Consider the following 12004-nt stretch of genomic DNA (forward strand, 5'->3'; position numbering starts at 1 on the left):
AGTCAGAATTGTGACTGGCAAAGCGCCAATCTAGCCAACTTTGCACTAAGAAGTATGGAAGTGCAACAAATGCAAGCAAACGTGGTTGTCAGTCCAACTCGTTTGTTAAAGTAAATAAACACCTCTTCAGTCGAGCATTATTCCGCTATGTTTAAATTGCACTCTTGGATAGTTGCCATTTATACTGTTTTTGACACTATTTCTTGATAGGCATTCTGACATCCGTTGCAGAAATGTACCTTGATATTTATTGTTTGGTGTAATGAGTAAGAGAAGTGGCATTAGAAGACTAGCAGCTGCCAAACTGAGTTGTTAAATGAAGGAAATTTGCAGTTTTTTGTTTTTTTTTTTCTAACCAATACCCACATTCTACACGACACAAACTTGACATTAATACCTGCACTTTAATTCTAACCCAGGATTACTTCCAAGGCTAAGTAGCATTTCATTACTTGTGTATACTCCTAACCTTAGAAGCCTTGTAAAAGTGTTTTAAAATCTGAAAGCATGTGAGTTAAACAGTCAAACAGTGCTATAAAACATGGATCAGGTCTAAGATTCATTTTCATATAACTTAAAGAATTTGGACTAAAGAGAACATGCAATAATATATATCACTTTCTCCTGCAATTTGTTATTAATACAATGGCAACAAGCATCTAAACTTATATTGAAACATGCAGATGCTCTAAATTGGTTCCCCCATCAATTGAGTCCCTATTTTTATTAGGTTTCAGAAGCTAACTAACTTGAGCGGAAAATGATGGAAACTGCAGACAGCTAGGAAAAATAAATCAAATGCCATATTAAGACAACTGAATAACAATGATAATACACAAACACTCAGACACTACGAGGCAGTGAATGATTACATATTTCCTTATTTTTTCCTTTTTAGGGTTATTTTTTATTCCATAGATATAGTGAGGTGTCAGAGAGGATTGTCTCGCAGTGTAACAAGAATCATGTTTTGTGATGCCTTTACTATCGTGGACAATGTGATTGTGACGGTACTGTTTTAAAGGTAACTTCAATATTACAAGAACAAGAATGCACTTTTATTTCCATGTATTTTCCATGGATTATCAACAAGCAAGGATGTTGAGCCTCAGATATCGATATCATGTGTTAAGAAGATCTTTCAGACTATTTTTCAAGGGTTTTAAGCAAGCTGGGAACACTAATTTTAAAAATAGTTTAATCTTAATTAGTCACTGTGTTCAATTTAATCAACCACTATCAATGGATGAGAAGCCTGTCTGCATTTTAACTACATTTCCTGATATCTTCTCTGGGCTACTCTTAAGCTTGATGCTCCATGTGCTGAGCTCTGGACAGTTCCAGTCTCATCAATACCGTTTTTATATATGTGGAAATGAACCCTTGAGGCTGTTGGTTCCTCAGCTTTATGCTTAGGTGGATAAAGTGCTATCACTAGTGATGCATGGCCCGAGAAAGCGACCGAGGCACTTCCAGTTTAGCAAAAGTGGTCGCATTGCATTTTTTCGCTCGTTTAACGCTGCAGAATTTCAGGTAAATCCACCCAGTGTGACTGCTGAAGCATGCAAAACGGTGAATCTTGAAAGAAGTTTGTGCTCCTTCTAAGAGACTGACATTAAATCACGGTGGCAAATTTCTTAATGAATGGTTTTTATGAGTGGCTGGCAGCTATCTGTGGCCACCGATCTTTTGCGCAACTTAAATACAGTTTAATATTGGCGAAATTTAACATCGTCCTTTTCTTTGCCTTCCTGCAAGTCACTGCACTCAGGATGAGAGCGCCGCTAAAATTTAAATGCACCTTTTTAAATGACTTCCTGCTTGCTGAACCTCAGACGTCTGTCTCGGCCGAGACATTGAGAATGCAAAGTGCCTGTTAATTAAGAGGTGATATACACTTTCAGTAGGGTTAACTCATTCTCTCTGTCTCTTGATTTCTCCCTCTGTCCTTTTTTTTGCAGCTTAAAAAGCTCCCTTGGCAGCTGTTGCTTCCTTTTCGCTATAAAGTCCAGTACATGGTGTCTTTTGTTGCCTGGCCAGCATCCACTCCATTATTGTGTGTCTTGATATTCCATATAGGCGATCTTCTGAATTTCCAGCCTCATCCCTCCCACATAGTCATAGATGTGTGCAAGCACATGATTTTTGTCTGCAAAGCTATTTATCTAGTCATTACTCAATGTATATATATATATATATATATATATATATATATATATATATATATATATATATATATATATATATATAAAAATATATATATATATATACACCTGCAGCTTTGCCTAAATCCGATGAAGCATGTTCCAACCGCACGGGATGCAACTTTATCTCCAGCCAATCCATATCAATCTCTGACCCACTTCCCAAGTTTTTTTTTCTCCTCCTCCCATTACTCTTGCGCTTTCTCATTCTCTCCCTGGTTATCACATTGATCTGTATTGTACATACGGCGCAGAAATCTGGGGCTAAATCTGTCTGTAATGAAGCATGTTCCAATCTGCGACGCTGGCTCATCTTCTTTGTCAGGGTCAGTGGGATTTAATCCCACAGAAGGACTGTTGTGAGGGTGATGGGGTCAGGGGGAAAGCTGAAAACTAAAGGTCAAATGCTGATATGGCTGCCAGTCATGAAAGAATGGAATTGAGGATAGTAGCAACTAAAGGTCAACTGACTGGTTTTGTCAATGGCAAAACTGATACCTATTATTAGTAATGATGGAGGCCAACAGTTTTACCTATGTTGCTCAGTAGCAGCACATTTTTTAATTAAATTCTTATATTAGAAATCTATTAGAGAACAATAAGGAAACCAATAATTTGAAAAACACTGAATATATCGGTCCGGATTATCGTCCAAACCAATATTGGTCGCCCCCTAATGCAAACCCTATAATTCCCACTTGTCCACAGTTGTCTTTTCTTATCACATAGCAGTTGTAATTGTTGAGGTTTTGACTGTTCAACCAAAACTTTTATTAACTGTAAGATAATTGAACCAGATGGCAGCCAGATGTTGCCAAATGTTACAGGTTTAACCCTCTGATGGACAACATGGGTCAAAAGTGACCCAAATCCCATGGAAAATGGGTATCTCTTGACCCACACTACGTATCAAAGGGTTAACTGAACAACTGACTGGGTGTAAACATCAAATTAGAAATCACTGGACATTTTACTGCGCAAAAAAGTTGGTATTTGCTCATAAAAACACAATTTCGGGGACAAATGGTTGCTTCACTTCCTGCTAATGTCAGGTTTAGGCTCACCACAGTGATTTTTCATGAGATCATTTCTCAGTGAGTGTATCATGAGTCAATAAAGATGTAATTCCATCAATCACAAAGCGGAGCACTTTAGAGTTATATAATAAGATTAACAGACATCGCTAACCTAATCTTAACTATTAGGCGCCACAACCTATAAATGTGCATACAAGTAGGGCTGAGTGGTTTCATGACATCTAATGTGGGATGATGTCAATTAATGAGATTGTTCTGTGCAGTTTAAACGATCAGGACTGATTTATATATATGCTGGATTTGCAGGACCTTACTTGTGACCTGTGGCCTGAAAATCCAGCAAACCACACTGCAGTGGTGCCAATTTAAGGAAAAAAAAAAAAGGGTGTTTGTCCTCTACCACCTGCACTACTGCAACTCCTACACTTATTAAAAGTCAGCTTAGGCAACAGAAACTTTTCAGGGAGCCTAATGAAAAAGAAAAAAAAAAAAAACTCACTAGAAACATTTTATGTTATCTATGAAATGCTACACAGACAACTTGTTTGAGAATGTTATCAGTTGCTGCCCACCTGTATATCCAAAGCAGTTAAACAGGGTTCAATCTGGGAGTGTTGCACACTGAAAGTTGTAAAAGCACAAACTGCACTGCAAAATTCAAATAAGAAGAATATGCCAAGTATAAGTTTGTCAATGTGAACGCCGTTATTTGTCAGATGGACTTTTATCACTATTTTTAAATTTGTTTTGAGAATACTCGAGGAAAGGGAAGCAGGTTTTTTGGGTGTTTATGTGTGAGTGGTGGCTGGGTTAAAAGGTATCTGCAACCTGTCAGCTCTTCTCATAGCGAGCCACAACTCTTCTCTTGACAGGCCAGACTTCCAAAAACAAGCTTGCAACTAAATTTTGATTTATTTACAGCTGCACTAAAATGACAGAAGTCCAGAGGATATATAAGGAAGGGTAAAAAGAGAAAGAAGACGTTGGAGGATGACATACATCAAGCATTAAGAGTGATCAGTCTTTTTTTTTTTTTTTTTGGATTCCCACCACCACATGCACACAAAAAAGTAATTTATGACCGAATCTTTTCATAGCAACAGAGAAATCAGAGCCTGTTCCACTGTGTATTCATGTAGCCAGACGCGTTGTGCATAATGTTCTGTACACTAACACCTCAACCCCGGACCAGCATGGGCATTTGCATACTTATATGACGGAAGATTTCTCCCTGCATGACAAATTCACAGCGACAACAGGCAGTGCATGTACATATGCAAAGCGAAATTACCTATACATTGGCTCCTTTATGTACTCGTAGGGAGGAAAGGGCAAATGAAACTAGGCGTAAATGGCTCATTCGGTATGTTTTATCTTTAGTAGTGGCTTCAAGAATGGAACATAAGGTCTTCATGCATATTGTATGTGCAGGCTGTCATACATATTTAACTCAGTTTGTATTCCATTATGACGGGTGTTTAAAGGTTTAATTGTACATAATTACTTCTTTTTACACTGTACGCTACACACTGCAAATTCCCGCATTCCGTGCATAATTCTGTCATTTCATTCAGATTAATCAATATGCATTGTTGGTACTTCATGATTAAATGCCTAAATACACCTCATTATACTGCTACCAACTGTGCGAGGTGATAATCTAACTGAATTTAAACGTCAATCCATCCATTTTGTTCCACTTATCGGAGGTGGGGTTGCAGCAGGCTCTTCCCACCAACACTTTCCAGTTCCTCCTGGCTGTCCCAAGGGGCTCCCAGGTCAGATGAGACATGTAACTCCAAAAAGCAAGTTCTAGGTCTATCTTGGGGTCTCAGTTCTCAGTTGAACATGTCAAGAAAACCTCCAAAGGGAGTCAATCGGGAGGCACATCAATCAATCCCTGAACCACTTTAACCAGCTACTTTTGACACAAAAGAGCAGGAACTCCTTTCCAAGCTTCCTCCGGATGTCCAAATCCCTCACCCTGTCTCTAAGGCTGGATTCAGGAACCCTAAGGAGGAACCCCATTTGTATCTATAAACTCGTTCTTATGGTCACTGCCATGAATATCTGCAACATATCTGCCTTATGTACACAACTAATCATGATTCTGTATTAAAATTGACACTACAATTCTCCATTGAGTTTCCATGATGTAACCAGATGTGATTGCGGAAACTATAGTGATTCGTTCGAGTGTATAATTGTGCTTTCATGTATTACTTCCACATATTTAAGCACATGCATGCCACGTGTTTAGCATCATACATACTTAGTGAAGCAGTCCCGTCCCTCCCTGCTGTTGTTCATGCTGTCCCAGCTGTATGGGGGACCCTGCAGTCCACTCCAGGAGCCTGGACCAGGGGGCGGCCAGCCCGACGTTTTGTTCTTATGGCTGAAACATAAAGGACGATGGAATCAGCGTTGACGCATTCACATAAACAAGGACCAGCCTCGAAAACAAGAAAGTGAACAAAATTTTTTGTCTCAGCTCTTGAGAGTCAGTGAAAGGTTTTTGAACAGGGATCATCTTACTTGAGAAATCCCACCACCCTCTGTGCACATAAAGGCACTCTGAAACACTTTGTGCACCTCTGGTTAGATTCCTCTCAGTCCAATTAGTGTGACTTCTTGTCTCTCGGTGTGGCTTGCAGTGTGAGACAGCACTGCTTAGTGCAATCGACCGCAGTCAAATAACAGCTCATTGGCTCTAGAGATAGGCAATCAATGGCCGCATGTACGAGCAGCGATGGGGTAGTCGCTCTGCAAAAAAAAATTTATGTATGCAGCGAGGGAAGGCACTGATGTGACGGCTGATTCCACTTATTGCAGATTACGCTAACAATGTCACTGTGGACTCCAGGAGGGTGGGAATGGAGACTGACAGAGAGGAGCTGGGAGAAGAAAGTGTCTCCACTGTGGCACCCCAGTGTGAATTATGCAAAAATCCTATAATGAGAATTGGACGTTTCATCATCGCGAATCAACTATGCTGAGTTACAAGCCTCTAATGTCTCACATTTTACAGTGCGGTGACTAATCGTGCACAGATCCTACAGCATCCACTCCATAAGTCTCTACAGAAACAATAACAAATGCATTAAAAGATCATTAAGTCGCAGAAATGCTGCTCAATGTAAGCATCTGTGCACTTCATGCTTGGGTTTGATTTATTTTATTTAGAGCACTTCCTTCTTCTGCTAAAGTCTATGGAGATCCTTCCTGTGGTAGCACGCTGATGCACAGCTGCATGAACAATTAAAGGATTAATGGCATTTCAGAGTGAAAATGTAGACTAATATTCTATTATACAGCTGATACGCCAGGGTTTTTTCTACATTAGATGTTTCAGCTTTTGGGCCTTTTCCAATGAAAGCAGCTGAAAGGTCTAATTGATCAGTCATATGCTAATAAAGAAGCATAAAAAAGGTGAAAGTGCATACTAGATAAGGACGTCATCACCGTAAGAATCCAGCTGATCGATTCCCATTTTGTGCTGTTGATGGGTTGGATACATCAGGCATTCATGTCATAGCTTGCGTTGTATGAAAAAGGAAACAGATTGAACAAAAGCAAGAGAAAAACTAAAGCGTTGTTTCGATTGTCTCGAGAAAAAACTTCAGTGCTTCCATTCACAAAAACTGTAAAGGCATCAAAACAAAAACAGATGATATTCAAGTTATCCTTAAAAGCAACAGCTCCAATTCAACACTGTCGGGCTTTTGAGTTTCTATTCCGCTGCCATCCTCGGATCACGCTTCGATGCATGTGCTTCTGCTGATCTTCAGTCATATGAAAGCAAAACAGATCCACCGCCACTTCAGAATCCCAATCAGAGGCTCTTGTGCTCAAAATATGCAGCGACCACAGCGTTACCGGCTGTGCAGATCTCCAGTGTGCGGCCAGACACCCGTCTGCATTTGTCATTGTGCTGCTGCTGAGAGCAGCTTTGGTCCAAACTGAACTAAACTGCCGTGGCTTCGTCTACTTTATCCCATAATCCCTCTCATCACAGAGAAAACAAATCCACGCTGTGTGTGAGTATGAGTATTTCTGTGTGTATGAGTGAGTGTGCTCAGCTGTGTATATATACGTGTGTGTGTGTGTGTGTGTGCGTGTGTGTGTGTGTGTGTGTGTGGAGTAAGAGGATTTTCGGAGAGCAACAGCGTGTAAAGAAACATAGCTCCAGCTCAGAGGTGGAATCTCGCAGCGAGAAATGGGAAGAGGAAACTGATGAAGTTCACCTGGACAGCACGGCTATTTCACTCATCATTTCTGGTCTTCATTCAGAGAATTCTTATTTTGTCAGAATGAGAGTGAAAAGGACAAATGGTTATGTTTAAAAAAAAAAAGTGGTGGCTTATTCAAGAAAATGGATGCAATGTGAAGATTTTGATGCTAGCATGCTCACATTTGGCTTGTTTATAGTGCAGAAACTTGCAGGTTGGTGTTTGACATCCTAACCCTTTAGATATGTTTTGACCACAAGAACTGCCCCTATAGAAGCTCTTTCAGGGTCTTTTTGAAGAAGAAAGTACCATCTCCAGGATATGTAGTCCTGAGTGATCCTTGAAAAACTGTTGCATGAAGCTTGGCCATGTTTGGTTAAACTCAGGGAGGACAGCAAGTGGTTTCTGATTTGCAGATGTCCTATCTAATGTCATGATCAACAATGTAAAATTGACCATATAGGCTAACAAACCCTCCATTTTCTGATTTCCAACATGTTTATAGAAGTGGAGTTAAATCCAGTAGCTTCTAATCGTCATTGTTTTGGTACACTTTGGCGTACTGACTTCACACCATGGTCGACGCTATTGGATCCTAACCACAACGAAAAGTGAAAGGCTGAAAAGAGCTCATTGCAGCGTCATTCCTGTAAATGTCTGTGCACCCCCTAAGGTCCTGTCATGAAAAATAGCCCAGTGAGAATGCTAACATGTTCATGTTTAGCACACAATGTTTTAACAATCCAAATTGAATGTCTTAGCATGCTAACCTGCGCGAATTGACACTAAACACAGAATACAGCTGAAGCTGACAGGGATCTTGCTAGTTTTTCCAGATTAAAACCAAACTTGACCTGTTATGTAGGGTGGAATATTGACCAGATCATGGTGTTTTTAAAAACGCCCTCATCTGATGCTTCCATGTTAATTGCTTGATGTGTCTTGTTCTGTTGAATATATGTCAAAATGAAACTTTCTTTCACAAACCCCACTCTTTTCTCCTCACGTGAAGCTATTTTTCATCCTGCACTCAGCTCTCACAACAGTTTAAAATTTAAAACCAAATTCCAAATCAAATCAAGTCCTCAAAGGACACGTTATCTGCAGCATTAGTTGTGGTCCTTTGCCTCCAAGATGCTCTCTGTTACGTACATACAAGTTACATCGAGGTTTACATGTGGAACCAATCCGTTTCATTACCAAGGAATCAGATATTGGTATTACATGAAAGGTGACAACATTTGAGAGATGAAGACTGCTTTACTCATCATGCTGATTCATGCTAACAATTGCTAATTAGGAGTATATACAGGTATTTAGTTTGACATTTTAAGTTGACAATAGTATCAATACCTAGTTTGGTGACAAATTCATTCAATTTATATTGTGACATTTTACCACAAATGTCGACTTGCTGGTGACACTAAAGGAAACAGCTTTAGGGCTTAAAGTTCATTCCCTGGAGACCATTACCAAATTTTATGGGAATCCATCCCATATTGTCGAGACAGCGGACTGACAAATGGCATACCATGAGACAGAATGGAGCAAAACATGCACGTGGGAATAAATTAGCGAAGACAAATGACTAAGAAAGCCTATTGACAGAAGTTTTTTGCAATCTTTTTTTTTTTTTTTTGCAATCTACCTGCCAAGAGGAGTATAGTATGTTTTATTTTCATGCTTTTGAGAAAATTAGAATCCCGATGGTTTGCTTTCCCCACAAACCACTCCCCTGCTATTGATTTCTCATGACTGGTCCTTCATAGACTGTCATTACAGATATTGATCTGCTCTGTCTTTTCATTAGCTTGTTCGAAACACCAAGAACAAAGATTGGATCACGGTGATGCATTGCACAACAACTCGCATAAGCAGTGAGTGTGGAAGAGAAACAGCTTCACTCTGTGCAACATCGTTGAATCTTTATGTTTGTCCACACATGACAAACACCCATAGTTATCCCGTGACGAATGTGGTGGCTACTGAGGTTGGTTGGGTTGCTTTTTGCTGCATCATATGTCAAACCTCCACAGAAAGCAGTCGAGCCAGCTGGCATGGAGCTCCCTACTCTGCCACATGCTCCAGTCAGCAAGAACGCACAGCCCCAAACACTGAGCTCTGGGTGCATCGCAACAAATGCTTCATTTCTCATGTACTGCAGCTTTGATTTGGATTATTACTGTCCAGTAAAGTAATCCAACGCAGGGTTCATCCAGGGTAACATCTATAGCTCCACATACACATGTACGCCAAGCATGTGATAGTCCATCAGAGTAGATTAGAAATCCCTCTTTTTTCATTAGTAAATATGATTGTTGTGGCATTTATGGAGAATTCTGAAACGTCATGGAGAATTAGAACCAGATCTAATGTTAAGTGAAGAGTTTTTACAGAGGCAAGCAGATGTCAGGAGGATTTTCCTGATCAATTCCTGTGCAGAAAATGGTAATTCATACTCTCTAATGAATGTTTAGTTACTAATCGCTGCAGTAATGGATAGTATCGACCACTGGCTGCTTTGGAAATCGACAATGTTTGGTTGTTTGGTTGGAAAAGTATCAATTATCGCTTCCTGAAGCCCAAAGTGATGTTCTTAAATGTCTATTTTTGTCCACCGGAGTTAAGGAACGAAAAAATAAGCCAATTTACAAAGCTGTAATCTGAGAATTTAGACTTTTGTTCTTATAAATTACACAAATCAATGAATTTAACATCAAAATATCAATGGATAAGGAGTGCTGGATTGCATTCTTACAGCTATAAATTGTGGTTGCCCCCAAGGAGGGAATATATTCCTTTATATTACTGTCATAGCATTCATTACATCCAACACTGTGTAAAGGTTTTAGTCACTTTATAGGTTTTGATTCTAATACATCAAGCAGTGCCATTAGGAAGGCATCTGACCAGTCCCAAAATCCATTCTGCAGCGTGACAACAACCCCCAAACATGCAGTCATGGAGTCATAAAGAATTATTTTCAGCGACGAAAAGAACAAGAAGTCCAGCAACAGATGGTATGGCCTCCACAGAGTCCTGGTAACATCAATGAGTCACTCAGGGGATTACATGAAGAGACAGAAGCAACCGAGACAGCCAAAATCCTCAGAAGAACTGTGGCGAGTTCTCAGATATTTGAAGGCATTACTGTGACATCTGGGCTGTTTTTATTATCTTTTCAGATTTTATATTCTGTTCTGTTTATGTGTGTGTGCTGTTTGTTTGTTTGATCGGATGTGTGACTAATTTCTAGTTTGTCGTTATCAGAGTCGGTCTCTTCAAAGAGGGATCTGAGCCATTTCCACTTTGTCCTTTATTGACACACATCTTCAATTCAGGGTTTGACTCAGCAGAATTGTCATTCAAACAAGATGCCGAAGCATTTTCAAAGATCCGGTTTTGAGAATGAGGCCGTTTGAAGGACTGTCTTTGCCAATAGCCCGGCTACTTATTACTTCTGGGAGTGAAAATAATTTCATCTGACCTTCCTTTCTTTGAGCATACCATGCACGTACACAACGGGAGACATTAAATCTTGCCCTGGAGATCTTTATCCAGACTGACTGAATTCAAACAAAAGGCGAAAAAGCCCTCGAAAGATGCTTTAGCCTACATTATGACAATGCTTACAGTCGCCTGTACAGTAAAACCCACCACTTTACACTCTAAGGAACAAGTAGGTTAATTTGAGATCAAACACAATTCAATAGGAGATTTATTTTCATCCTTTTACAAGCCCAGCTGCTAAGTGTCCTGAATGCTGCTGGAATCAGGGAAGTGTAGGTTAAGTGGTCGGAAAGAGCACCGTGAAATATACGTGAAAAATGTAAATTAGGGCTTGGGTCACTTCCCTCTCACTGTAACATGTCAGCTGACTCCGCAATAAGAAGGAAAAAGTGTTCACTCACTCCTTTATAGATGGATACAATGACTTGAGTGCTTTTGGAAAATCTGCTCCAATCAAAGGGATTTCAGCTCAGTGGACTTCAGATGCTTCTGATTTCACACAACTGAACACGCAAACACAGACGATGAAGAAACTCTCTCTAAAAGTTCACAATTTGCCTCAAGTAACTTTTTAGTGTGTGTTTCCAGAATGTGTCTTCAAACTCGGCAGGAGATTCTGTAAAAAACCAAAACACTCCGCTACTGATTTAAAGGTCCACTGGAGAAGGGCGCAGCTGACTGTCTCTCTCTGGTTTTGATTTAAAGTTTTAATATTAATAATGAACGGAGGGTGAAACGGACTAAAAACCCCCATAAAGACTGAGATAGCAGCTTTGTTGCAGTTTATAATGTGTGAGCAAGCAGGGTCTAATAAAGTCCTGGTTACAATCTGTGTCATGTTGTGAAGCTATAAATTTTGAAGCGTGTCACATTGTGTGATGAATGCCGGGGGTGTATTCTAATGGAGACATCATCAACTGGGGTCATCCATCCATTCTGCAGCGAAAACAAAACTGTAGTTGTTGCTATTATACAACTTCACTGAAGGAGTCTGCTTCAGTGACTCAATTTCATACATGTTGAG

The 12004-nt window shown here is 39.9% G+C and overlaps 1 protein-coding gene across 5 annotated transcripts in view; it reads right to left on the minus strand.

Annotated features, from left to right (window-relative positions):
- The window catches only part of LOC111571714 (FERM and PDZ domain-containing protein 4-like), an 83549-nt gene that overhangs the window by 23381 nt on the left and 48164 nt on the right, over positions 1 to 12004 (minus strand). For 4 of the 5 annotated variants that reach the window (XM_023275015.3, XM_035950370.2, XM_055008634.1 and 1 more), the window contains exon 2: positions 5514 to 5636. In XM_023275015.3, the coding sequence (XP_023130783.3) occupies positions 5514 to 5636 (123 nt within the window). Of the gene's footprint in view, positions 1 to 5513; positions 5637 to 6684; positions 7211 to 12004 lie in introns of those variants that run through there. The other variant, XM_035950368.2, reaches the window with a different exon arrangement.

This window comes from Amphiprion ocellaris, chromosome 24, assembly GCF_022539595.1.
Source record: "Amphiprion ocellaris isolate individual 3 ecotype Okinawa chromosome 24, ASM2253959v1, whole genome shotgun sequence".
In the NCBI taxonomy this organism is placed as follows: Eukaryota; Metazoa; Chordata; class Actinopteri; family Pomacentridae; genus Amphiprion; species Amphiprion ocellaris.